Source organism: Brienomyrus brachyistius, chromosome 23 (assembly GCF_023856365.1).
Source record: "Brienomyrus brachyistius isolate T26 chromosome 23, BBRACH_0.4, whole genome shotgun sequence".
NCBI classification, from domain to species: Eukaryota; Metazoa; Chordata; class Actinopteri; order Osteoglossiformes; family Mormyridae; genus Brienomyrus; species Brienomyrus brachyistius.
In genome coordinates, this window is record NC_064555.1 from 14,983,608 (window position 1) to 15,010,934 (window position 27,327).

The 27,327-nt window shown below is 46.5% G+C and overlaps 3 protein-coding genes across 7 annotated transcripts in view; 2 read left to right on the top strand and 1 right to left on the bottom strand.

Annotated features, from left to right (window-relative positions):
- Positions 1 to 9,160: 9,160 nt before the first annotated feature.
- zbtb8b (zinc finger and BTB domain containing 8B) lies at positions 9,161 to 14,525 on the top strand. 2 transcript variants are annotated; one of them, XM_048993404.1, is made up of 4 exons: positions 9,161 to 9,298; positions 10,277 to 11,290; positions 12,694 to 12,872; positions 13,457 to 14,525. In XM_048993404.1, the coding sequence occupies exons 2-4, from the start codon at positions 10,288 to 10,290 to the stop codon at positions 13,760 to 13,762; spliced, it is 1,488 nt and encodes a 495-aa protein (XP_048849361.1). In that variant the 5' UTR covers positions 9,161 to 9,298; positions 10,277 to 10,287; the 3' UTR covers positions 13,763 to 14,525. The 2 variants fall into 2 exon arrangements, with proteins under 2 accessions (XP_048849361.1, XP_048849362.1); XM_048993405.1 differs by having other exon boundaries at positions 10,277 to 11,071.
- A 1,203-nt stretch (positions 14,526 to 15,728) lies between these two features.
- LOC125719008 (tissue alpha-L-fucosidase-like) lies at positions 15,729 to 21,248 on the top strand. The gene is made up of 8 exons (XM_048993406.1): positions 15,729 to 16,398; positions 16,484 to 16,618; positions 16,757 to 16,894; positions 16,974 to 17,079; positions 17,651 to 17,851; positions 19,476 to 19,666; positions 19,986 to 20,085; positions 20,244 to 21,248. The coding sequence occupies exons 1-8, from the start codon at positions 16,043 to 16,045 to the stop codon at positions 20,373 to 20,375; spliced, it is 1,359 nt and encodes a 452-aa protein (XP_048849363.1). The 5' UTR covers positions 15,729 to 16,042; the 3' UTR covers positions 20,376 to 21,248.
- A 162-nt stretch (positions 21,249 to 21,410) lies between these two features.
- Positions 21,411 to 27,327, bottom strand: part of dlgap3 (discs, large (Drosophila) homolog-associated protein 3) — a 101,476-nt gene continuing 95,559 nt past the window's right edge. For all 4 annotated transcript variants that reach the window (XM_048993399.1, XM_048993401.1, XM_048993403.1 and 1 more), the window contains one exon: positions 21,411 to 27,285. In XM_048993399.1, coding sequence (XP_048849356.1) covers positions 26,995 to 27,285 — 291 coding nt within the window. In that variant the 3' untranslated portion in view covers positions 21,411 to 26,994. The remainder of the gene's footprint in view (positions 27,286 to 27,327) is intronic.

Here is a 27,327-nt window from a genome sequence, read left to right on the forward strand (position 1 = left end):
GCAGCTGAAGTGTGAACAGCGAGTTGGAAGGGAGGAGGGTCACGTGAGCCTCTCAGTGTGTGGTAACAGGTACCCCCTACCCCCCTCCCAAACGGTGGGGCCTCCTGGAGTAATCGGTCTGTGGCTTTAAATGTGCCCTGCGAGATGCATCCACTTTGACCACCTGCAGGGATCAGGAGTGGGGAGTTCTAACCCAATCCAGTTACCAGGCATCAAAGCCATCATGAGTATTTGGTGATTAATTACCCATCCATCCGTCCATCCATCCATCCATCCTTCATTTTCTGTCCTCTCTTGTCCTATGCACAATCCAAAAACATGCTAAGATAGGTTGGAGTAATTAATTATACATTATCATATTTATTTTTAGCAAAACGATAATAGAAACATTGTTTTTCTACTGCTTGTCGCTGTTCCCATCACCCCTGGCTCTCTGCCTCCCCACACCCACCCCTTAATAACCTCCCTGGAGCCCCCCAGAGCGTACCTCTCATCAGCATCCTGTCACATTGTCCAGTTTTTTTTTTTTTTAAACTTTGGCGAGGCTGCTAATCTGGAGCAGCCAGGAGCGGTACGTCGGGGCCGGAGCCGCAAAGCCGACCTGACATAAGGCCCCCCTGATAACGGTGCATTTAGAAAGCGAGACGCCCCCCCCAGGGGTCAAGAGAAGAAAGGGCCCCCTGAGTGTTGGGACAGAGGGTCACTTCTGAGGATAAGCCAGCGCCCGGTGGCCGAAACACCGCCGCATGCTACCCCTGCTGTCCCCGCCGCGCTCGGCGCCCTTACCGTGGGAAGCTGGCTACTGCTGGTTTCCATGGCAACGGCGGGCCTGAGGCATTCGGAGGCAGCTGGCCGTATGAATAGGAGAGTGAACAGACATAGTGACCATGCCCCTTCGCCATGCCCAGCCGGGCACATTCTAGCCTCCTGACTGGCACAGAGTTACTGGGGAAGGATGTTAATAAGGCTGCTGATCAGCTTTCAGCGGGTAGGCCACACGTGAATGTAAAGGCTGCAGCTCCACTTCCGAGCCGATCTGCGGCTCGACGGTGGTGCCGCGATGATCGGGGGACGCTCTGCCAGTGGAGCGAGTCCGCGTTGGCCGTGGCAGGGTGTTAGCACATTCCTCCTTCGCTTGACACGCTGTCTTGGTTTTGCAGTTAAGCTGCTCGTAAGGCATGCAGCTGGATGTTTTAGCCATGTAGCTACGCTTAAGCTCAAGCAGCAGCTCCCCTCCCACCCCGCTGGGACTTGAACCTATCTCAAGCCTGACAAGCGGCCGCCCCTGCGAATGCGTGTCATGCCACCGCTATGGGTGTCCCCCCCCCCCCCCCCACCCCCGGGCCCTGAGCACTGTTGCTAATTTACAAGCTCATAACCAGCACCACACTAATTCCCCCCCACCCCTCCTCTCGCCTGCCCCTCCAGGCGTCATGGGATTCGCCCCAGACCTCCTCTGGGGACCCGTGCGAGTGTGCATGTGCGTGTGTGCGTGAGTCACGGCCGGCGGAAGCGCAGCGTCTCCTCCCCACTGGCCTCTAACACTCCCAGTACCAGTCCGTCCCCTGAGCCGAGGTCTGGATCTCATTTCTCCCGGCGCTGTCCATCAGACAGAAGAAAGCAGCGGCACCCTGTGCAGTCGCAGCCTCCTCGTGTCTCGGTCGTTATTTCTATTGCTCTCGACTTCAAAGTGCTGCTCTGCCCTCCTCCATGCTGCTTGTTTTTCTTTCACGGGCCGCCCTGCTGCCCTGCCCCCCATTCTGTTTTTGATCTGCGCTCCACCATACATCCTCCTCTCCCCGTCGCGGGAACACTGCCGACATGCGGAAGGTAAACTGATGCGATTGATACATCAGTGAGCTTTAAAGCGCCGTTTCTCAAGGGGTGGGTTGCAACCCAAAAATGGTTATTGAGTAACCCTCCCCACCCAGTCAACAACTTTTTCAGTTCGCCCTCCCAACCTCTCCCTGGTCAACAAATGTCACAGGAATTTTCTAGTAAATTTCAGTCTGGACCCACTGCCCAAGGAACAATGTGGGTTGTAAGGCTAAACCAGATGAGAAGCCCTGCTTTATACGGTAGGGAATGGGGTCGAGAAAACAATGCAAGCAAAGCGGGTGGAAAGCTGGTAGAACGAGGAGGAGGAAGAGCAGGAATTCTCATGGCCTTCTTGCAATTTCTCTGGCCACTTCAATACCCCCATTTGCCCCTCCCCACTCTACCACAACAAGGCGTCCTCCACAATTGAAATTAACAAGCTTATATTTTTATTACTGACACACACAGACTTGCACATATGCAAAAATGTTTCTAATTACGGCCCGTTATTTATTAAATAATCCCTTTTCTTTTTTCTTTGAAAAATACAAGACAAGGAGAAAGAAAGTTCTCTGCTTTTCTGGCTTCTTTGGCTTCTCACGCTTAAGAGACTGAAATTGTAGCAGGAACATCCACGTTTTTTTCTTCTCTCTATAAGAATTTATCTCGCCAGTGGCGGCAAGAATGTCGAGTGACTGCTGTGGGAGCTGCCCACTTCAAAACCTTCCAGGAATAAACTGGCCTCAGTCGGCGTCTCCCCCGAGAGCCCCCTCCCCTTTAAGTTCCACCTTTCTGCGATGTTGCTACATCCGTGCTGCTTCCTTCCCCAAACGTGCCTTTTTCTCTGGTTTCTCCCAACCCCCCTACTGCTCCCTGACCCTTTGAGAAGGTCTCTCTCGCAGGAGGCAGATGTGGAAAGTCCAGGTCCAGAGAGTACAAATCCAGACCAAAGTTTTCTTTCAACCAGCCAGTTGAGTACTCTGTGACTGTGTGCTCAACTGGTTGGGTGAACAAAAATCTTGGTCTGGATTTGCACTTTCTGGACCTGAACTCTCCCCCTCTTTCAGGAAGAAAATGCTGGAAATACTGGAAACGACGGTGCACTTTTGGTGAAGGGTCAGGGTTGGGATTTGGACTTAATAAGATCAACTTAAACCAGATTGCTTCAAATTGAACTCACATAAATAATAATTAACATCTGCCGCGTTATTATACTAGTCAGGAAGTAATGGCTCCTCTTTCGTTAAAGTGTAATCGCCGCATTTATAAGTGAAAGGATCAGGAAATAACTAAATACAATAAAGATAATTACAATGGTGCCATTTATCGAGTCTGATAATGGTCACACTGCTCTTCAGCTCCACTTTCCCCATCTCTGGTGTTAATATACTTCCTGCCAATCGTGTTCCATCTTTAATAGTTTGTCAGTAATGATGTCCGTATGGTGATGGGCTTCTGTGTCTGTAATCAAAAGGTCGTTGGTTCCAATCCTGCACTCATTAGGCAAGGTTCCTGTCCATTGGGCCCTTGAGCAAGGCCCTTAACCCCTAAAATGCTCCAGTGATGGTGGGTAAAAACACTGAGCTTGGACCATAAGCATTGTCATGGCAACACACTACATGCATTGCAGAATTCAATTTTTTTGATCCGTGACATTCCGCTTTTTAAGACTCTCACCTAGAGCCAAAACATGCCCACCGTCCCCAAACAGAGGTGATCGATGACACATGGGAGCCAATCGCAGTCTGTCGAGGTGGTTCGGCGGCAAAAGCACGACGTGCGCATCGCTTCTAGATGGAGCGAGGTTCTGGTCCACGCACTTCGGGCAAAAACGAGGCTCAACCACAACGATCTGGGATAGAGAAATACCTGAAAATAAGAACTGTACATCTTAAACGCGAATCACATTCCCTGCAGTGTTGAGGCTTCAGTTGACTAAAACGGATTGAGACTTTTTGCGCAAATGACAGCAAGGGAGAATGATCTGGAAACACATACGACGAGCAGAATGTGCAAACCCCCGTGAAGACAGTCACTGGGACTCTGTCTGGCTCCACTTCAAATTCCTTTGTAAATATTAAAATCTGACACTGTGTGACTGACGGGATAAAGCAAAAACCACTGAACTAAGTACCCAGCGTCCAATAATAAAGTCATAACAAATTAAAGCCAATCAATCAGCCTGGCTCGGAACATCACTCCGAGTTTCACAGAGGATCCCAGTTACTTTTGGCAAGTGTTGGACAGGAATACTTATGTGGGCACTGGTTTTTCCAGCAGTGTACAATTGATGCTTCTGCCATATCGTATATCCTGTGATCTCATGATTGCGTCGCCGAGCTCATGTACAACGATTCAGTGAACAAAAAGTAAACATTTGCTGGCTTCCCCCCTGAATGAAAGTAAGGAAAGCAGAAGGAGCTGCTTAGGTGTTTGACCTTTTGCGAGTTTGGCCTTCCTCTGCAGCCAGAGAACTTTCCAGTCCCAGCCTTATCCCCCGACCCCCCCCCCGAAGGAACTCATTGTTTCTGTGAGAGAAGCACACCTGTGTTGGTTACCTGAGCTCACCTTGGCAGCGTCCGACACCCTGAGGATACTGGCGGTGGGATGGGGGGGGTGAGGGGGGTAGGGGTTGCACACCAACAAATCCACACCCCCGTGTCGCCTGTAGATGCGCCTGGTAAGAAACGTTTCGACTGTCGAAATGGAATGCTCCTTCTTCGTCTACGGTTACCAGGTCACGTTTCAGGCCCTCAGTCATGCGGACCTCGTGTTTTCCGACGGAAAGATGGCAGCCGGGAGCGCGGGGCGGGATGTTCGGCCAGCGCCAGGGCAGACTTTACGGTCGACGTCGAGCGGGCTGTCAGCGAGCGGCCGACGTGCCGCTGCTTAAGCAGCCTCCACCGGGGGCCCCATCCGGCTCCCCAAAGGCAAATAAAAAAGGCTAGAAGACGGCAAGAGGAAGCAAAAGGCCTCTTTGTGGGCCCAGATAGGGTGCCTTTCAAACCCTTTCCCACAGCGCCGATCCCCTGAGCGACGGGGCGACTGCGCTAACTTTCACTGGTGCCGGGGTCCAGACAGGACGGTTAGGCCTCGCTAGGCCACAAGCAGGCATTGTCCGTCGCCACAGAAACCAGTGTCTTCATGTCAGACATGTTTTTCTGTTTGTTTCTTTTTTATGTCTTTAATGTGGCACAGGGAATGTCTCCACCCCCTCCCCAACCCATCGAAATTTCCTCACCCCCCTCCCCAACACTTTTTTTTTTTTTTTTTTGAAGACTGTCATTTGTAAAGCTCTTTAGTCGTAGACAGACCCCATCTTTGTCGTGGCGTTGCGGCTTCCTCCTTTTTTCCCCCCGTTGTTCATTTCTTTTTTTTTCTTTAACTTTATGAGGTTTTGGCACAAGCTGTCCTTCTTCAGGGATGAAGAAAAAAAAAAAAAACACGCAACTCTAAAACAACAAAACCTATCCCCCAAGAATTCCGCCTTTCCCACGCTAAGTCAATTTTCTCCTCAAGATTAAACAAGCTCCAACAACAGAGGGAAAGAGCAAAGAGAAAAGAAAGTATCTGGTTATGATTCTGTTCCCCAAACCAAGAAAGGATGCCCCACAGACACCAAAAGAGAAAAACAAGACCGAAAAAAAAGACGACTGTTACTATTTTTAAGACCTTAAAGAATGCGACTGTGTGCCATGACTCAAAGGATTTCAAACTCAGTGGTAATCAGTTCATTCTGACTAAGGTCTTTGGCCACATCACAAGCCGGGCGAAATCTTTTATGAGCCAAATAGAAAAATGAGGAAAAAAAAAATTAAGGAATAAAAATATTTCTCTCTGTTTTCTCAGCCCATGTGGCCATGCAGTTTGACTTCTGAGCTTCAGAAATAGTTTAATAATGTTCGTGTGCAGTCTTACATCCAGTAACTAGGTAGACTTTCACAGAAGAAAGCATAGAAAGCAAGAAAATATTAGAAGTTCAGTTGTAAAGGTACACATTTTATGTGTATTGGGCACATATAGGAACCAGCCCCAAGATTTACCTCTTACTCAAATGTTGAGTTAAAGCTTCTGTGCAGGTAACACACTGAATCAGAACAAGCGCAGCTTGAGAATATCCTTTATACTGTATATATTTGAATTGTTTTTGGAGAGCAAATGCATTTATTATGCATGTACCAATGAACCTTTAGTTAAATGATGTAGTAGTAGGTTCACAGCACTTGATGTGAACATCAGGTTGGTGATATAAAGTTGAAATAAAGGTGCAGAGAGGTAAGCAGCATTTGACTGTTTAACTCGACTGACCTGAACTGTGTGGGGATTGAATCGGCATTCCAAGGGTCGGAGTTATCGGACGCCCATCAAGCCAACACTTCTGGCTGACGGAATTTCAAGAGAGTAGGAATTAGTGTGTTGGTGTCATAAAGCACATCGGTGCATTCCGGAGGGGAGTTAATTTTAGCACCGCTGGAAAGGGATTATGCGGGGTGTGGAGGAAGAGAACGTAGAGACAGTGTCAGGGGTGTGGAGGGGAAGGTGTGACAGAAGGCATGAATTTCAGCAAACGTCTTTGAAAAAAAGATGAAAAGAACATCAGCGGCAAACAGATATACAACGGGGACATGGAACATGCCGGAAGTCCAGGTCACTTCCGCTCCGGCGGTTTGGAGCCGGCCGTGTTTTTTGTGGTTTACTTCCCCGCGGAGTGAACAGCGAGCTGCTGATGCCTGAGAGACGACATCCCCCCCCCCCCCCCCCCCCCTCCGTCTTGGGCACATGCTTGAAAGGGGGAGCGGCGGTGGGTGTGAAGCCGGGGCTGTGACGCCACGACCTACTGGTGGGTGTCCGGGGCGCTGTCAGGCTGTGGCGAGGTGGTGCGGTAACCGGGGGGGGGATTAGGGCCTCCGGTTTGTATGCCACACTACTATGTTTGAACTTAATTACAAAGGCGCAAGTCTGTAATTACAGCACCGAGCAGCAAAGGTATGGGACGGCGCTGGTGTGGCAGGCGGGGGCCTCGATCAGGACAGGCGCTGGTGTGGCAGGCGGGGGCCTCGATCAGGACAGGCGCTCTGCCCACCCTTAATCCTGGCCACTAAACAATAGCTGCTTTACTTTTTCCTGCCAAGCGGCCACAGCATCCCAAGCTCTTAATCCCCCAGTTACTCCACGGACTGACCCTGCTCTCGCAAAAACGTAACTCACCTTGGATTAAGAAGCGTCTGCTATATAAAAGAATGCAAATGATTCAGTCGCAACTTTCCATGACATTAATTCTCATGAGCCAGTGAAGGTGATTCGAACCAACGACATGGAAGTTCGACATAATATGAGCGTAGATGGAGAACAGAAAATATGGCAGTGCTGTTTTGGGAGCATGTGGTGACAGAGGAGAATATATATACTGTATATATATATATATATATTGTGTGAGTTTGTCTGTCTGTGAGTGTGATTGCGACAAAGGCAGCCAAAGGGAGAGTCAGATTAAAGCACATCCACAAAGTATTCACAGCTCTCTTAACCAGCCGGAAGTCTAACTCTGAAATTATTATCTGTTTCTCGGTCTAAATTAAAGGCAATATGAATGGTGACACAGTGGCTTCTGGCAGAGATCAGCTTATTTGAGAGGGAGAATTGGAAAAAGATTTTTTTTTCCGAGCTGCAAAGCTAAATGAGGCAGTGATTACAGAGAGACCAGAGCTTTGCAGGGATTTCCCCGCCTCCCTCAGATGCACTGGGATGCTGTATTTCAAAGTAAAACCTGGCGCCTGCACTATTAACTTCCCAAAGGCTGGACCTTACCAGCAACCAAACCCCAAATGTCATGTGCCCTCCCCCAGCACACCCCCACATTGATTACGATGCTGTTCTCGTCTGGAAGACGTAATTCCTCAGTTAGGCTCACAGGCTAACACACTTCCCCCCTCTCCTTTTGTACACTGAAGATAACAAAAATGAAATCTAAATATGAATGTTGTGGAATTTATGAATATATATTAAGGATTATAGCTATTGAAAAGACCAGTTATGTCAAATGTAGTGATGTATTAGTCCAGACAAAATTCCGTCTATGTTTGAGGGTGAGTTTTAGACGCAGAGAATGTCATCAAAACACAAGTTAAGGGAGAAATGGAATTTTAATTCAGGACTGTTTGTATGGCTCTATAAATGCAGATTTCAAAGGGAGGGGGGCATGGATGGGTGTCTACCATGTGGTGGGAGCAGCCACTGTCTTTGTGTTCTGTGGTCCCATGAGAGAGCATTCTTCTGTTTACCCTGGGAAAATTCCTAAAACAAACAAATCACCCGGCGACCTCCGAGTGAGACTTCTAAGGGAGCCGGATGGCAAAGTGTGGGCCCCAGGAGCAGGAACCGTCAGTTTGCTTTCACGGCCCAAGAATAAAGAGAATTATTCCATCCCTGAGGTGAAGTGCAAATGCACGGATCCGCTGTGGACAATGAGGGTGAGAAACTAGGGGAAAAGACCCATGTCTGTCCATGCCAGGACACGTGAACAAGTGAATAAGATCATGCTTTTTCAAAGCTTTCGTTACAGCATGCGTTAAAAACCTCACATGTACTTCCAGATATTTTTATAGTATTGTTTCCCAGGCTTGTTTGGCACAACAAGGTCACATAACATATTAATTGCGGTGATTTTATGCATTTACTCCAACCTATTTGTTTTATATATACATATCTGTCATATTTCAATTTGCTTGCCTGTCTGAAATTTGACAAGTAATTTTACAAAAAAAATCTTTTGATTATGCTTATGAAAGCATTCCTGGAATTTAGCGCCCTCTTCTGATATCAATAAAAAAACAAACACATGCACTCTGTAGGGAAATGTATGCATATACATATGTTATGATTATTCATTTTAAGGATCCCTGAGTCCATCTAGCATTTTTCAGAAAATGCGAAATATAGTAATATAAGGGCTTTAAGTCTGGTGGAATTATTAATTGAAAACGCTCTAAAATTCGGAATTCTCCAAAATCCTATTATGTTCTTGGCTTGAAAAACATTCTTAATAACACACCGTGAGACGTAGCGTAATATATGTGATAAGCATAGGATAAATTTTACACTTTTCAACAAACCTGTGGATTCAGAGTGTTAAACTTCACAGTGGGTGCTAAGTTCTAGATCAATATCAATACGGTGTGGGGAAAAATGCCGTGAACATATTCATCGGAACCGAAAGAATAATTTTAGCATAACTTTAAAACTACAAATCACACAAGCCCCCCAGTAGGTTCCGTTTACGATCTCTTTATTCGGTAAAAGCCGTCGTCGGCACGAGCCCTGCGCGCTCCCCGCTCGATGATTGGTCCGCTTTGTGTACCTATTTACCAGCTGACAGTGTCGCGTTTCAGCCTTGGCGTGGCGTTCGTGAGGCCGCGCGAGCCGAGCTGCTAGGTTAGCTAGCCGCCGACGGCCGACAGGAGCGGACGCTTCCCTGCCTAAGGTAAAAAATATAATCCCGGTGTCCTTTCTACCCCTGTTTATTTAAAATGTATTCCTGAGTCACCGTTCTGTGCTGGGCGCCCTGGTGGTGTAGCACTTAAAAGGTGCTCTCGGCTGACGGTTTTCCCTTTAAAACCCGGCGGTATTGTTTTGATGGGGCTATGCTAGCTGGCTAGCTAGCTAGCTTCTTTTCCGGCGTAGGCGTTCGCAGCTTTTGGACGTGCCGTGCCGCAACGCGGGCTTCCATTAAACCTCTTTAAGGTAGCATTAACCCCGGATACTCTGCTTTTCCCCACGGCTAACCGGGAACCGTGTACCGCCGTTATCTCCTTATGTAACGCGGATGTTTGTTTCGCGGCGCCGGTTACCGTAACCGCCGCTCTGCCTAGCAGGATGGACTGGGATGCCTTCGGGAGTTTTCTAGGTGCGACTCGCTGGAGATGCTTAAAGATGTTCCCGATCGCTTTCGGAAAGGTCTGTCGGGTCAGTAAAGCGTCATTTTGGTACTGTCGGAGTTAATACTTCATATGGCTAAATAAAACAGTAAAGTAAGGGATATGAGGTTGGAACAGTTTAAAATAAACAAAAACAGACGAACAGAAACAAAAATACTGCCGAGCGGGTGTGCCTTTCAGTACTGTGTCCTGAGTTGTTTAATTCAGGGCTCGCCAATCTTATTCGTAGAGGTTCAGTGTGTATGCAGGACTATGGGATAATCTTTGGGTTAGTTCAAACCCAGGTGTGAGAACTCTTCAGCCTGGCAGCCCAGTAATTACTAACCTAACCCGCATACTTTCTCGATAAGATTGACCGCCCCTATATATCACTATGTGTTGTACTTTGTATGATTATGTATGTGACAATTAACGAATCTTGAATCCTGGTTTAACTACTGGATGACAGTAAACTGTCACTGAGTGATGCTGCCACTCAGTGAAAGAGCACACTAACCTTATGTGTGCCATTGTGCCCCGTTTAGAGAGGGAGAAGATGGAGGTTCCCTCGTACCAGTCCAAACTGCTGTGTGAGTTGAATGAGCAACGCAAGCGGGACTTCTTCTGTGACTGCAGCATCATCGTGGAGGGCCGTGTCTTCAAGGCGCACCGCAACGTGCTGTTTGCTGGCAGTGGCTACTTCCGGGCTCTGCTGGTGCACTACCTGCAGGACAGTGGGCAGCGGCACAGTACGGCTTCACTGGACATCGTCACGGCGGAGGCCTTCTCGCTCGTCCTGGACTTCCTATACTCCGGACGGCTTGACCTACGCAGTGACAATGTCATCGAAGTGATGTCTGCCGCCAGCTATCTGCAGATGACCGACGTGGTCGGTTTCTGCAAGGCCTACATCCGCTCTTCGCTGGAGATCTGCAACCGAGAGCGGGAACGGGAAGGCCTGGCTGACAGCGGCACCCCGGCCACAGCATCTGACTCCCCGGAGGACAGCGGCAGGCTCTCCTGCTCCGAGATGCCCAGTTCGGCAGCCACCACGGTGACCCCGCCCCCAACGGCAGCCACGCCCATCGCCAGCCGAGACTCGGAAAGCGAGAGCTCGCGGGGGGAGTTTCCCAGCTTCCATCCGGTGGACCTCGCCCTTAAGGGCAGCCAGGGAGACAAGGTCAACTCCTCATCCGGCTTCCTTCTGGGCCTGGTGCACCCCAAGGCTGAGTTTGATCCCGATGAGGAGGGGGAGGACTCCCCAGAGGGCAAGGACACACCCCTTTTCCGAACGCCGTCCCTCGATGGCGACAAGCCACATCCTTCCAGCCAGGCAGCCGGTAGTGAGCTCTCCTCCCTGCCATATGACAACTACCATATGAAGCAGTTCCTGGAAGCACTGCTGCGGGGCGGGGTCGACCAACGCCGTGAGGAGCTGGTGCAGCACTTCGCCCAGAGTTTGGGCGGAGGGGTAGGGGGTAGCCGCGTAGATGAGGGGCTGGGACTGGGGGGGTCCTCCATCATGGAGATCCAGAGCGACTGGTATGGAGAGGACACAGGTGAACACCCTGTAACGGTCAAATGTATATGTCATGGCAGTAAGACATGCTGTTTAGGTTAGCCATACGTATGACCATCTCAGTGACGTCCATGTTCCTCTTTGTGCTGCAGCGCAATTATTACACAATGATGACACACGCTTTTGTGGAGCAGTGGACTTTGCCATGAATTTGTTTCTGAGAATTGGGATTCATCCCTGAGCGTGACACTCTTGGCCCAGTGCTTTCAGCATGTTTCAAGGTGGAGGTTAAGTGAGTTCTTGTTGAAGGTGTGCGCTGTACAGCTAGGGTTTCAGGTAATGTGCTTGGATCGTAGGCTTTGCTGGGAAACACTGTGGGCTTCAGGTTTGCTAACATGTTATTATCTGCATGGGTGGGGATCTGCTTGTTTGCAGTTCTGGATTAGGGTAGCCAGGGTATTAGTGACATTTGCAGAGGAGCGGAGTGAGATTGTAATTGGTTATTTGTTTGCTTTGTGTGAGTGGATGTAAGCTGGTTGGTATATACTGGCAATGTGAGGCGTGTGATTGTTATTCATATCCACAGAAGGTGTTTCTTATGGAGTTTGGCATCATTTCTTTCCCTCAAAATTTGTTTTGCCCCAGGGGAGCCATATTTTCAGTGGCTGTCAGTTTCTGACCAGAGTATTGTGGTTCACTGCAGCAGATTGGGAGATGGGAGAGTTTGCTAAAAACAGAGCTGTTTTATCCTGTTCCTGATATAAAACGGACAGGTTTTTCTCCCAGTAAGGCTGCCAGCAGTGCGGAGAGCAGTTTCCTGGTTGCTTTTCTGTCTGCCTGTGATATTGCTCCTGACTTATTTCTAAAGCAGTCATGTTTTTTTTTTTTTTAAATATATATCTTTCTTTCCTTAAGAACTTTGAGGCAAGTGTGTGTGTGTGTGTGTGTGTGGGGGGGCAAATCATTACATAAATAGAACTGATGATCTTTCCAAGGCTTAATGTATTTTATTGTAAGTATTCCTGTAGATTTCTTCTGAGACTGGACTGTGTAAAATAGTCCCAAAATATGTTTCTCTAAATTCACACAAGTAAATTGTGATTTTGAACTGGAGAAAATCACCAGTTCTGTGTCTAAAAGTTAGACATCTTTGCTTTGGAGTACATTTGAATATGTGTTGCGTCACCTTTTGGCATGCTATTCATTTAACTTTTTATTTAGTTGGATTACAACATGTCTTTTCCAAAACCATTCCCACGAAGGATTTAGCACTGAAACAAACACAAGCATATTTATTAAATGAATAATGAAAGTAATTACAAAACTGGGGGTGAAGTCAGGGCGGTTAAACCGCCTGCCCACTGCAGACTAATTTGGCGATGTAGCGAGGCGCCTTGCTTCTGCCTTCGCTGACCTCTGCCGCATCTGCGTCTGCTCCCCCAGGTGATGGGCTGGTGGTGCCGGTGAAACTGCACCGGTGCCCTTTCTGCCCCTACACGGCCAAGCAGAAGGGCATTCTGAAGAGGCACATCCGCTGCCACACTGGGGAGAGGCCATACCCCTGTGAGACCTGTGGCAAGCGATTCACACGACAGGAGCACCTGCGCAGCCACTCCCTGAGCGTGAGTGCACAGCCGTGAGCGAATGCATGCGTGCTTAGGGACCTTTGACCCCCCCTCCTATCTTCCATTGGCACAAAAGGCCAGTCTGTCAGCCATTCCCAACGTTTCTTTTTATATCATGTGATCTCTGCAGGTAGCAAAGGGTTGTACTGGTGAGAGGTGTTTACATTCTGCTCTAGCAAATAGGCTCCAAATTATTTCCTCAATGAAGCAAATTTAACCTCTTTCTTGGCATAGAGGCTGTTGATTTTAAGAGTGAAAAAGCAGCCCTTCAGGCTCAAAGATATGCTGTCTAGTCTCCAGTGGGTACGATGTGCAAATTTTTATGTATTTTGGTAGAGGTTAGTAATTATTTTTGAATCATGGCTGAGACTACTCAGTAGCTGATCAGGCTATTACTATTGACAATTTGAACATTTGCATGTCATTATTTATAGAATATTTTAGTGCTATTTTGCTTATTTTCTTTATGTATTTTTATCACTTACTACGGGGAGTTCTCAGGAAAACATTCTTTGCCTACATATACCACAGTTTTTTGTACTGTTGCACATTTGATAATGAAGTGCTGTTTCTCTTAACAGGTACACCGTTCCAACTGGCCAATCGTGTGTAAGGGCTGCCGCCGCACCTTCACAGGGGTGGTGTCCCATGGCCTGAAGCGCTTCGGCCTCTGTGACAGCTGCACCTGCGTCACCACCACCCATGAGGACTCCGCCCCCATAAACCTCAGCAGCCAATCCGAGGGCACGGAGCGCAGCGATGGAGACACCGATTGGCCCATCTACATGGACGACGCGGAGGAGGCCGAGGCCAGTGGTGAGGCCGACGACGCGGAGGACAAACGGGAACTTCGGAGGCAGCTCTCGGAGAGCGACGGGCTAATGTAGTGGGACAAGAGGGAGAAGTGGACCTTCCTCTTTCACGGACCTGAGATGGAGAACAGGCAGATATCAGAGTGGCATAAGAGTTAATGTGATCCCCTTCCTGGCTACAGAAGGAGCAAAGCAGGTCCATGGCTAGATCCTGATACCTTGTACCACTTTGCTGGAGCTTCAGTGTCAGCGCTTTGGGGTGGTCAGACCAGCTCAGTCCAAGCAGCCGTGGGTCTCCTTGCGAAACACAAATGCAGGGACATATCATTCCGTTTTGAAACTGTATGTACAGTGGCCGTTTTGAGTGGGAATTACAGTGATCATGTCTATGGCCTATCTATCAAGCTTGTGTGTAAATATTAGCTAGGAACAAGCTTTTAGTGTGATTCAGGTTGGGGGAAAAGTGCCCTTGTGTGAGGTGAGCCCCGCTCTGGATGCGAACAATAAGGCAAAATGTGTAAATAGGATGAATACCAAAGTGGAGGTGTTTTTGTGGAGGCGGGGGGATAGGGGACGGGAATGATTTCAGACTTCAATTAGGTGGATGATGTACACATCTATTGTTTCCCTATTGTACACAATATGCATTTTTTAAGTGTTTTGCATTTTTTTGTCCAATACTTTTTGTATGGTATATATTTATATGTGATGTTTTGCTGCACACTATCTATACATATAATTTTGTTTCATTTTCCAATGTTTTGGGATTCTGACAAGTTTACAACATTTAATGTAAATTTAAGCATTTCAAGTTTAAATAAATCCCTGCTGCACACTTCATGATGGGTAACAGAATAAGGAAACGCCCTTCCGTGGATTTAATACACGTCACTTTATGAATTTCATTCTGAACATGGAGAATGAATGCCCAGCTTTTCTGTTTTTTTAAGACCTCCTTGGATTAACCATACTTGGTAAGGTTTATTTCTGTGCCATTATACATATCACTGACATCACCCAAAGTGTACGTTATTTTGTAAAGACCGAGCCCCTTTTTACACTTTTTCCAATTGCACTTGGCTGCTTGATTGTGATTGTTTTCACTAACCCCAGAATACCATTCTTAATGATTGTATGATTCTGTTTATTTTCAGAACTACTGCCACTGTGGAATGAGTAGTAATTCCTCATAAGACAATGGTAATTTTAAGCCGGTATTTATTTATGCCGGTATTTGAGATAACCTTTAGGTCAGCTGTCCAAACCCAGGTGTGAGGACTCTTCAGCCAATCAGTCCTCTAATTAGTAATTTAACTAGGGAGCTGCAGCAAAAACCTGCAAACACAGCAGTCCTTTCTGGATAATATTGCCCACCCCTGCTGTAGGCTCACAGAAGGACAGGCAGCATCGAGCACAAGGAAGCGCTACACCCAGAATGGGATGCCAGTCCAGTCCAGTGCAGCACATACACGCACACACAATAAATTAATGAGTTCATCCACCCACGAATTTGGACTTCAGGACCGACATGACACTAGCAGAATATGTAAACCTCACGCCGAAAACACGAGGGTTTGATTCGAGCCACCAAGCAGATTCATTAAGAAACTGGGACAGTGTTAGTCAAAGGAAGGGTGTAACAATTCGTCAACACGAATGAATAGCTGTTACGTATACAGACATATTTGCGAGTATTCACAAAGGAAAACTCAAAGTGAAGATGGTCGTTAAAGGTTAACATGTTGCGGTATTAAGAGGAACTTATGCCCAGTGGTGTGCTGTAATGAGGATTAGGAAACGAGATATAAACATTCAAAACCCGGTGGAAATGTAACACGCAAACTGCTTCTACGCCAATCGTGTGTTTTTGTCACGTCATTTCACAGGCAGTACTGTTGGGATCATAGGCGAATCCTCTGCGCGTTGTTATATTCCAGGAACATGACTCTACAGCACACATACGACGCCGAGGATCAGAACGACTCGACTGGTAAGGGCACTGCGTGCAGCCGTCACGTGACACGACACCAACCCACGTGACATGCTACAAACCCACGTGACACAGCACTAACGCTGGTGAAAAGCCACATGATCGTCACATTCATTTTTATGCGGAGTGTGTTATAGCTGTCACAAAAAAACGAAGCATAAAAGTCACCTGGCTAGTTAAAAGTTATCCAGATGGCTATGGGTGATTTTGTTTACAAGTCACTTTAGAACGAGATAATTTATTACTTCATGAACCAAGATCAGTGCAAGAATAAGATCCGCTTCATTTACCTCATTCACCGCGTAGTTCCTCTGCACCGTTACATTCATTTTAGGTTTTTGTCCAGTTCTACCTAGTGCTGCAGAATGCTGCTATTTTCGCCACCTGTGTGGTGCTTCCTCTTCATGAAGCTCGCCTCTCTGCTGGGGATCGGCGCGCAGTACACTCCGGACTGGACCAGCCTGGATTCTCGGCCGTTGCCCAGTTGGTATGATGAAGCAAAGTTTGGGATTTTCGTTCACTGGGGCGTGTTTGCAGTGCCTGGATTCGGCAGCGAGTGGTTCTGGTGGCACTGGCAGGGAGATAAAAATCAGAAGTACGTGGACTTCATGACGAAGAACTATCCTCCGGGATACAGCTACCCGGAATTTGCACCCGATTTCCATGCCCAATTTTTCGACCCGGACCAGTGGGCTGAAGTGTTTGCATCTTCCGGTGCAAAGTAAGCGACTGTTAGATATCCATTAGACAGATATGCTTTTTTTTGGATCTATCTTATAATCACTCTTCCTCTTATCCATCACCAGATACGTGGTTCTCACCTCTAAGCACCACGAGGGCTTCACTAACTGGGGCTCCCCAAATTCCTGGAACTGGAACTCTGTGGACACTGGACCCCACCGAGATATCGTGGGTGACCTCGGGGCAGCAGTTAGGAAGAGGTGTGTGGGTATTAACTAATTATTACTGGTGGATCTTGAATTGATGGGGTGGGTTGGTTGCTTAAACTTTTACTAAACCTGATAAACAGAGCCATTTGCTTGCTTGTAATTGTATCACATTATATTCCCTGCTGACAGGTCATTGCACTACGGTCTGTATCACTCATTATTTGAGTGGTTCCACCCCCTGTACCTGTCTGACAAGAAAGCTGGTTTCAAAACCCAGGAGTATGTTTTCCGCAAGGTCATGCCTGAGCTCCATGGCCTGGTCTACAGGTGAGATGGCACCTTTACTGCCTTAAAGGTAATTGATTGCACTTATAGTCATGTGTAATATTTGCTGTTGATCCTTTAGCTACAAACCAGATCTGATCTGGTCCGATGGGGACTGGGAAGCCCCTGACACTTACTGGAACTCCACCAGTTTCCTGGCCTGGCTCTATAACGACAGCCCAGTCAGGGTAAGTATCATAGCGAAACTCCTCCTTTTTTATCATAATATTGTCACAGGTGTCAGAATTTATTAAATTGGCAGAAATCCACATCCAGGCTAATTTGTAAAGCTTGATTACAAATTCGATGTAACTGGTACAGTAAAATTGACATTTTTGACTCAATTTCAAAAGGCTTTGTAAATTATCCAGAAATGATTACCGACATCTGTGTTTTAGGACTGTGAAAAGATACAAAGCGATTTAGATTGAATGTGTAAACTGTCAAGGGAATGGCGAGATGATTCGGCGGACACATCTGCAGCCGCTAATGATGAAGATGTGCAACTGGTTGTGACCCATGTGTGCATCTGATGCTCTTTCGAACTTCGGAGCTCCATTTGATCAGAAGCATCTCTAGGGATTTATGAAAAGGGTGGCTAGGGGTGGGCTCTGACTTTAATGAAAATGAGCGATAATTTATTTGGGTGGCGTTAAAGGGAATTTTAGAGCAGAAACTTCCCCTGGAGCTGGTTATGTTCTGGGGAACCTGCTGGTAAAGTTGTGCTTCGACGAGTCATCTCCATTGCCCTGGTTACAGGATACTGTGGTGACCAATGACCGCTGGGGGGCAGGATGCAGCTGTAAGCACGGGGGCTACTACAACTGTGAGGACAAGTACACCCCGGGCCAGCTGCCAAAGCACAAGTGGGAGAAGTGCACCTCCATCGACACGTACTCCTGGGGGTACCGCAGGAACATGATGGTCTACCAGCTATTGGATCTGCCCACCATCATTGATGTGAGTCTGGGGCCCTCAGCCTGCTGTGCTGGTTAGGTGGGGGGAAGATCAGAGCTTCAGGTTGTTGACGGCTTCCGGATCTCCATCGGCCAATCAGAACCTGTGCCAACCCCATGAAATCTGCCAATGGCTTTAGAGCAGCGTTCCCCAGTCTGGTCTTAGGAGATCTGCAGACAGTCTACATTTTTGCTACCTACTGGGAGGCTAGGAGGAATCAAAAATGTGGACTCTCTGCAGGTTAGGGGAGCCCCCCCCCCTCACAATCTGGAATAAAACACATAGAATTGTTTTGGTTTCCTTGATGAGCAAAGTGACTGAGTCCAGTGAAGTGAAAAAAAATACAAAGATCACTGCTAGGTCACTGCTAGGTCACTGCTAGGTCACTGCTAGGTCACTGCTAGGTCACTGCTAGGTCACTGTGAGATATAGTGTGAGAGGCTGCCATAAACAAGCCTGGCGTCCTCCAAACCTGCACTGTGCGTATATTTTATGCATTTATAAGTCACTAAACTCTTAGTGTGTCGTTTGCTGGCCTTCGCTGAGGAATGTCAATTTGTAGTTATTTCTGTTTTGATCACTCATTTATCACTTTTATATGTCTTTTTATATACATTTCCTTCTGTCCTTGCTACTTGCTTACTCACATCATGTTCTTTGCTTATCTCATACAACTCGATCTCACCAAGGCTGCCCGACTTCCTGGCCCCAGGAGTTTGTACGAAGACAACCGATAAAGGGCCTGCTTCCCTCAGTGGGGGAAGATGCTGCATTCCATTTGAACTCATAAATTTCTACTGGAACGTCTCTTGAAGTCGGAATTCCGACCCGTGAACTCCCAATCCCAAGCTCAGAATTTAAGATGTCTGCGCCCATTATCCACAGAAGTTAAGACTGTAGTTCTGTACTGTTTATTAGTACTTATGTCTCATTAAAATCAGTCGTACACACAGTGCTGCCGAACCACTACCTGTGGACTTGTTGCTATGGTGTTTGCGCAGATTACCATGCAATGGGTTGTTATTCACTGATATTGCTAACAGTTAACCGGACTAGAACTGGGGCCTGTTTAAGCAGGATTTCTTGCTTAAGTGGATAACTTGTCAGATTTAAGGTAGTCTGGGTTAAATGTAAGTGAACAAATATAGAGACTGTTTAAACTGGGGTAAATTAAATTCGACAAGCTTTCCGACTAAGCAAGAAATCTTGCTTTTTGACACGGGTCCTTGTGTTGCTAAATGGCTTTCTGACTTGCTGTATTGGAGCGCTGTTGATGGATCCCAGCAAGAGACCGACGCCGACAGACACTGAAACGGTCGTCTGAGCATCTTTCTGTAACATCGTCATTCTGTCTTAAGCCTAAGGAAGCTGCCTCATCATTCATCTCTGAAAGATGCTGCAGTTTCACTGAAGAAATCTACCATCGCGTATCGTCTGCGGATTTCGCAAAAATTCCCACAAAATTCCCGTTTGATTTCTCATCCCGGCCCCTGCAATATATCAAAACGACGACGATGAAAGTCATGATGCAGAAGGGTCGACTGTAATCCGGATATCCAGAAACCAACTGATATTTCAGGGAGCCACACATGTCTTGGTAACCTTCCCCCGCATCTCCTCCCTGTAGGACCTGGCACGCACCGTGGCCCTGGGGGGGAACTACCTGCTGAATGTGGGTCCCACGGCGGACGGCACCATCCCTGCCGTGTTTGAGGAGAGGCTCCGAGCCGTGGGCCAGTGGTTGCAGGTTAATGGGGAGGCTATTTACGCATCCCAGCCATGGCGGGTGCAGGCAGAAAACACCACTGTGCCAATCTGGTGAGCGCCCTGCCCCTCCCCGCTCCCGGTCCCAAGCTTTTCATTTATGGATGGATTTTACCATTAGCCTCACGTTACTGGAGATCAGGGTTCGATTCACAGCACGGGGCTCTCCATGTCCTTGCGGGGTTTCCTCTGGGTGCCCCGGTTTCCCCCCCCACAGTCCAAAAACATGCTAAGGTGAAATGGAGTTAACAGATTGTCTATAGGTGTGAATGTTTGCGTGTGTGTGAATGTGTGTGCGTGCGCCCTGCTATGGGATTGGTTATTCCCTGCCTTGCGCCAGTTATACCCAAGATGGGCTTTGCATGTTCCTCAGGTTCACATCCAAAGGAAAGAGCGTGTACGCTATCTTCCTGGAGTGGCCATCTCAGTACAGCCTCAAGATCATCACCCCCAAAACGTCCTCGCTCTCCAATGTAAGTATCCTGTGTGGAAACACATTGTGTCATGCAAGACTGTGGTCTGTTAGCTTGTGGAAAAATACTGTAAATGTTCTGTAAATTAATTAACCACTAGTGTCCTGGTTCCCATTTTTGTTTTCTTTTTTTGCACTTCCCGTTTGGTTTTTCTGTAGGTGACCCTGCTGGGTTATCCCCAGCCCCTGAAGTGGTCAGCCCTGGATCCAGCTGGCCTGATAGTCACACTGCCCACCATGAATGTGGGTGTGGCCCACGGATGGACTCTCAGATTGGACGGCGTGGCGTAAAGTCAGTCACAAAATTGCACCCGAGTCAGATCCACCATCGATTTGAAAATCAGTTCTTAATCATTATTTTTAAATTGCGGGTTAAACAAATGCTTTTCGTCTTTGTCTAGACTGCGGAGAGCGCATCCGATTGTTGAGTGGTGATTCAGATAATCTGTCCCTGAGCACAAAAGGGGAAATCAACTTTTGCACAAATCGAGATGTCAAGGCTGTTTTGTCTATGTTTTGATGATAATGAGGGACTTGATTCTTTGAATATGTGAAATGTTTATTTCCATAAGCAACAAACCAAAAGTGACTTGCCTGGCAGTTTGCGTTATCTGCCCTTTTTTAGAAAAGATGAAAATAAAAAGTCATTCTTTTGATGTTGGAAAGTGTCGCGCATCTCGGAGAAGCTCCTTCGCACTGGCGGAGCTTACGTTTCCCGAGTCGCGCACTTTATCTCGTTCCGCAAGTCTGTACTTCGCAATTTTCAGAAAGCTGTTCCTGCACATCCGTCTCCTTCACCGTGTCTATAAAAGCCCGTCTTAGAATGATCCGTTTTCACGGAAGTAGTGTGTGATAGTGGGTGGGCTTATTTGGAAGAGAAGCAAGGCTGCTTTGCAAGCGAATGAAAATGAACTGAACTTCTAACAAGCCGTGGTGTTTTTCAGTTAGTGGCAGTTAAATGTTCACTGTTTTTGTGTTTTGCACGTTTGTTTACCTGAAATTAACTCTGGTATTTTCTGAGTCCTCTCACATTTACAGAGAGAATGTTTTTGATATGATTAATCCTGATATTAATCGCCGATATTCAGAATGATTCAGCCAGTGAAATATGTTTTGTCTTTCAAGAGCTCATTAAATGGCACAGGATGTTAAGTGTGAATGTAACGGCAGTGTGGAGTGATTTCAGTCAATCACAGACGGTCTGGTGATGCTTCTCAGCAAGCGTGAATCCCCCACCCCCACCTGCCGGTGCTCAATAGCAGCTGCTTGGCTTCACCTCCCTCAACCTGCTTGCACACATGCTTGTTAAAGAAAACCTTCAGTAAACCTTTAGTAAAAAAAAAAAAACAATACCATTTTTCCTCGCTAAAAATAGCTTTATAGTAATAATTAGAAAACATTTACAATGTCAACAGTGTTACATTCTGTTTAGGTTACCCACGTCACAGTGTGCCATTTCTCTGGGTTTGTGCTAGCAGATGTTGGTCTGTAGACACCCATGGATGAGAAGATGATGATTGAAACAGAATCGATGATTGATTTACACTTAATTTTTTGTTACAGCCATTGTTTGACTAGTCTCTACCGTTTTTTTTGCTCCTACTTGATCAGATAGGACCACCACATTGTTATTTTATACATGAGACCTTAAGTAAATACTACGGTGGTTCTTTGTTCAAGGGACAACACTATTGCTATTTACTACGGCTACTCGGTCTGAGTTTAGCGATGCAAACACATCTGTAGCTGTTCGTGCCAGTGGCTCACTGGAGCAGGAAGTAGAGGGCCGCTTGGGAATCAAAAGAACCAAACTGGTGTGAGTTTGAGAAGAGGCGTGTCCTGGGTTGGTACATCTTCTGCTCAAGCTCCAACGGGGCCGGTCCTCGAGGCTGGATGAGGCAAGAAGATCAAAGGGAAGTGTTTTGCTACATGTCCGAGTCCACAGCCGTACAAAACGGAAATTGAAAATCGGGGGAATAATCAACATCAGGAGACGCTGCTCTGACTGAACATGCAGATCGCTGGCCAGTCCCCAGATAACCAACTCCAGCTGCTCTCCATGCCAAATGTTCGTCTTAGTGTTGAGCCCTTAGTGACGAGCCCCCTTCAACTCTCCAGGAACAAATAGGTCTGTTTCTACCCCTTCAACATCGTATCCTGTTGCTCAGGTCTTGCTCTTGGTAGCAGCAATAGAAAAGTAATATTTTTTTTTCATTACAAACTTGCCCTTAAATACAGAGTATGATAAATAGTATTTGAAATAACATCTTACTGACAGCGATAGTAATAAGCAATATTAATCATAATAACAATACACATTAATAGTGATAACAGCAATTTCCATGACCACAAAGATATATATATACATGGTAAATGTGAGCAGAAGAGGTATATGTAATTACACAGTAATTACTCAGTCACATAGGACCCCATGTAAAACTCGGCGTTCAGGTGCTCTAGCAAGGTGTCCTAGATTCAGAAGAACATCACAGTGTGATAACTGTACACTAGGGGTCCTCAGTGCTACTACGGCTTGATGAGGAGCTACGTTCAATTCTGTGAGCAGCAGACCTGCTGGTCCAGGTTGACCCACGCAGGCTTTCTGGTGTGGGGTCTTGGGGCTGGAAGCCCTGTGCAGGTAAGGGGTGGGGGTATTAGTGATGGGGGGAGCTCTATCCCTTCCTGCGTGGGGTGGGGTGCCAGATGTTGATGCATATTCCAACTCTGCTTAATGTGAGAGGCGGTCACGTGACTGGGACGGGAGATCAGGGGTCATAGAAGAAAGGAGGGGGGGTGACGACCAATAGATGCAGGATACGAGATAGGGGGTGGAGCTTGGGAAAATGATACATCTGTGAGTTCAGCTAATGTATGAGACGATTATACTAGCTAAGGTCTTTTCTGCTCTTCTGGGACAGCAGTTTCTTCGTACCTGGCTATGATTAGACGGTCATTTATAAGCTCGCTGGGATTCAGGAAGGACTTCAAACAAGGTGATGAAGGATCTTTTGCTTCTGGTTACATCCTAAATCATCTCCTAAATCCAAAACATTGTTGTGTTCGTGTGCAGAGCTTGAGTTTCTTTCATCTTCCCCCTGCATGGATCCCTGCTTCCCACAAAAAAATGGGGACTAAATATCAACTGAGCCAAATGTAAGTTATAAGGCTTAAAATCAATCGATGCGTTAGATGGAGTACCACCATTGAATGACTAAATGAAAAGGGGCGTATACAGGAGCGGGGCCACAGGGACATTGGCCGCCACTGAAAGCTTATTGGTTCCCAGAGTGCCTCCTCCTCTGTCACTCAATGAAGGTTAGGTGTATGAATTATGCACCCCCCCCCCCACACACACGCACCTTAAAAAAGTCCTAGAATTGCCCCGTTGCTGAACATCGTTGTCTGCCCTAATAGAAGACAGAGCACTCCACTCCACTCCTAATCTGATTCTAACAGCAACACACTTATGACATTTATAAGGGCAGCAAGTCCAAGGGAGGTTGCACGGCTGGCTGGCCTTGAATCCCCAGAGTCTATTTTATCTCCTACATTCGCAATAGGAGTTTCTTTTTCCTCTCCAGTTTTCTTCTGGCTTTTTCCCCGACGGGTTTTATAATTCTTTATAACGTCGAGTGCTGTTACGTCCATTTTCAATGCTCTTGTATTAAGCACTTTACGGTAATTGTGTTAGCCCAATACAAAAATAGAATGGAACTGTGGAAGCAGGTGTTGAAATACTTCTCACCCAATGATTCGCATCAGGTGTTTTCTTTTAATTGGAGAAACAGCAGTTAATGTGTTGAATAAGGAAGAACAAAAGACGATGGGTCTCAACACTCTGAAGGCTGACGTTAACAAATATCGTTGAAAGTGACCCGAACACCGAATGAAACAGCGTGGTTGTTTCTTTTAACTTAACATCTGCTCTTTTAAAACATAATTTCATTACAAGACAGACCTTGTAATGCACCTGTCCTTAACAGCAGTGTTGTTTTAAAAGTTCTTTAAAAGAGTCCTTCACATTCAAGTACAATCAGTACTTCCAAAAACATTGTGCTTATTTAATTTACAGCTTCAGTTTTTAATTAACTATTGGAGAAATATGCTGTAGAAATTATGGACACTGTAAGACAAAATATTTCTTCTATGAAAACCCAGGCATCTGCGGAATCTTTGTGACAGGGATTTACAGGAACAGCAGTATTGAATTTTATTCATAAGAAAATTTGCAGTAATTCGCCTGGGACTGCTTGGGACCTATTCAAATTGATAAATTGTACTGCATGCTTGTTGAAAACCTCCGTCATTCTACAAAGAGCAGTATATCTGTAAAAACTTTCTTCTAACAAGTCAAAAATAATTGGATTTTGCATTGGCATTTCCAAAATAAATAGGAACATCTTAAGTTTGATTTCCAAAAATCCACTCTTGGTTCCTGCAAAGAACAACATTTAACTAACAATATTACATCTCTAAACCCGTGACGGTACGGGTGATGCTGTATTCAATTGAGGACACAACCAGCTCCCGTAAGTCGTGATAGAGACGCTGCTGTAATTCGATGACAAACGCGCTGGCACAGGCGCAGAGCGCAAAGCGGTATGCAATGCGCGGACTCGGTAAGCAAACTATATTCCAATCTCCGCGTTAATCCACACCGACGTGTGTGTGTGTGTGTGCATGTGTGTCTGCGTCCCCCACAACAAGTTTCAATACAACAAAGTCTCGATACATTAAAATAGCTCTAATAATACTGAAAAAGGTATTCTAAATGCCGCAAGTCTATATACACATTTGAAGGTAAGATTCTATTCTATATTTCAGTAATATATTAATACGAAATAAGCCACACACATCTTGGTAATCAGGCACGTGTTGTTAGCTGAGTAGAAAAAACGGGAGTGACCCACTGTAGCTAGAGATAGGAAGGTGACACTGCAAACCCAATTACAATCCAGTGCATTCACAGAGAAGGGGAAAAGAGAGAGGGAGGGAGAAAGAGAGTGAAAATCGGAGAGAAAGTACACTTGACAGCTGTGTTTGGCACAGTCAAACCCTGTGAACTGAACGCTACAGACACATCCTTCAAAAAAGTCTTATACGTCAGGAGACGCCATGAAAAAACAGCCATCAGCTGTATTCAATTATTGTACACTAGATCATATTAATAATATGTTTTCAGATTCATATAGCAGATTTCACACATTTTTATACATAGATGCTCTAATGTTCTAAAAAGGTAGATAATATTACACATTATAAAATAAAGCATCTCCCAATAAAATACTTAATATTATATTAATTCACTTTCAGGTTTATAAAACAAAGCCTACTTCGTTCTTTTAAACCGGCTTTTATCTAGCGTCAATGAGAATTGCATTAGTAATGTACATGACAAACTAGAGCGCATGTTCTGTGTAATTACATAAACTAGCCACAAGAGGGCCACGGTAAAACGATAAGAACGAGAAAGCGGTCGCAAGATACCCTTATTCTGGGTGGCTCAGGATTTCAAAAAAGATGGCATATTTAAACCTTGTTCATATGATAGCAGTCTGAGGCTGTATTTACACTAAGCTATGCCTCATGATTTAAAAAATAAAAACAGATTTAAATACCCCACATTTGGGTCTAATCAACAAGATGCACTATAAAAGCACAGCATCATTTGATCTTGCTGGCCCATGCCAACCAAAAATACATCTTTCAAAAACAAGGGCATAAAAGGAGCCGGGACATTATGAATTGTGAAGCATGTCCATGGGCCCGCCTAAGTAAAACGCGTACGTCTGGAGAGCGAGGGACAACGCCTTCTAGATAATTACAGATGCTCCTAGATTCACTATGGATCGGCTTCCAATAATTCGACTTACGATGGTGCAATTGACTTACCGATGTCTTCCACTTACAATGAGTTCACCTGTGCCACACATTTGAAATGAGCTACACAGAGATCACTGTGTTTTCAAATCTTTCCTTCTATTCTGACCCCTTACAAAGTGGCTTTTTGTATCCACCCTCCCCCCACCTATTTTTTAAGCATAATCCAAGGATGCTTTCCTACATGGTGAGTGATGGTTGGGGGGGGGGGGGCAACCATCGAATTACCGTTGTCTTGTCATAGTTTGCTCAGTAGGGGTCACTGTTGATCAACAGTAAAAGCCACAGAATGAGAATCCCAAATTGACAAATAGTCAGCATAATGAAAAGTTTTCATTTGACTGTGTTGGGACATTCTGCCACCTCATGAATATTTGCCTGCAGAAACCCCATGCTTTTTAAAAACAGCTGGTACAGTTGTCAAAAAAAAACAAAAAAAAAACAAAAATCACACACACACAGACACACACAGACACACACACTCTCCCCATCGGCTGCATCAGGAGACACTGACGCCTGCTTCCGTCAGAAGGGAAATTTTATGACAGCACAAACGAACACATCTCTCCTACGAACTGTTTTATATAACTTAGAGTTTCATGAAGCACACCCCGAAGATGGAGAGAGGCCCTCTTTCTCCCTTGTTTGGCTTTGACTCTGTGTGTGAATTAAATATCTATTTATATATGAAAGTCCCCCGTTCTCTCTCCAGCCCTCTTTATCTATAATTGCTTAAAGTGGCTTAGTGGCACATGCCAGGCTTTCATAGGCTGAGGTGAGGGTTGGGCATGGCTTGCAGGGGCATATACAGGGGCGGGGCTACAGGGGAATTGGCCCCAGTTGAAAGCTGATTGGCCCCCATAGTGCTCCCTCCCCTGTCACTCACTGGTTCGAAACATATCATTGGCTAATGATAAGGTTGGCCCCTCTGTATGAATTCTAGCCTCTCTTATTCATCCCATTTAAAAAAAATCCTAGAATCGCCCCTGATGGCTTGGCAGGGGGTAGCAGAGGATGGGGCTTTAGGGCTTTAGAGTCGGGTTTGTGCCTCTGGGATGTAGATCTCGATGCTGTCGGCACTCTCGGTGGCTGAGTTCTGCCGGAAGGAGGCGGCCCGCTTGGCTGGGAGGAGTCTCCCGTGTAGCTCCGCCCGCTGTCGCTCGCCCAGGTCCAGCGACTTTTCCCGCAGGGGCACGGTGCGGCCGCTGCGGGACATCACCAGCACCCCCACACTCCCACCGCTGCCCCCGCTGGCAGCATCCGCCATGCTGCTGCTCATGCTCGGCTTCTTTGGTAAAAGGGGAGGAGGCTTCTTTTCCTCCTGGAAAATGGGGAGGAGGAATCGACACGAGGGGAGCGATAC

What these genes read in the sequence shown, in the direction of transcription:
- zbtb8b (XM_048993404.1), top strand. Translation starts at nt 10,288, where the DNA reads ATGGAGGTTCCCTCGTACCAGTCCAAACTGCTGTGTGAGTTGAATGAG. An exon ending in CTGGTATGGAGAGGACACAG is followed by an intron (nt 11,291 to 12,693) that starts GTGAACACCCTG and finishes CTGCTCCCCCAG; the next exon opens with GTGATGGGCTGGTGGTGCCG. An exon ending in TGCGCAGCCACTCCCTGAGC is followed by an intron (nt 12,873 to 13,456) that starts GTGAGTGCACAG and finishes TTCTCTTAACAG; the next exon opens with GTACACCGTTCCAACTGGCC.
- LOC125719008 (XM_048993406.1), top strand. Translation starts at nt 16,043, where the DNA reads ATGCTGCTATTTTCGCCACCTGTGTGGTGCTTCCTCTTCATGAAGCTC. An exon ending in CTCCATGGCCTGGTCTACAG is followed by an intron (nt 16,895 to 16,973) that starts GTGAGATGGCAC and finishes TTGATCCTTTAG; the next exon opens with CTACAAACCAGATCTGATCT. An exon ending in ATCTGCCCACCATCATTGAT is followed by an intron (nt 17,852 to 19,475) that starts GTGAGTCTGGGG and finishes TCCTCCCTGTAG; the next exon opens with GACCTGGCACGCACCGTGGC.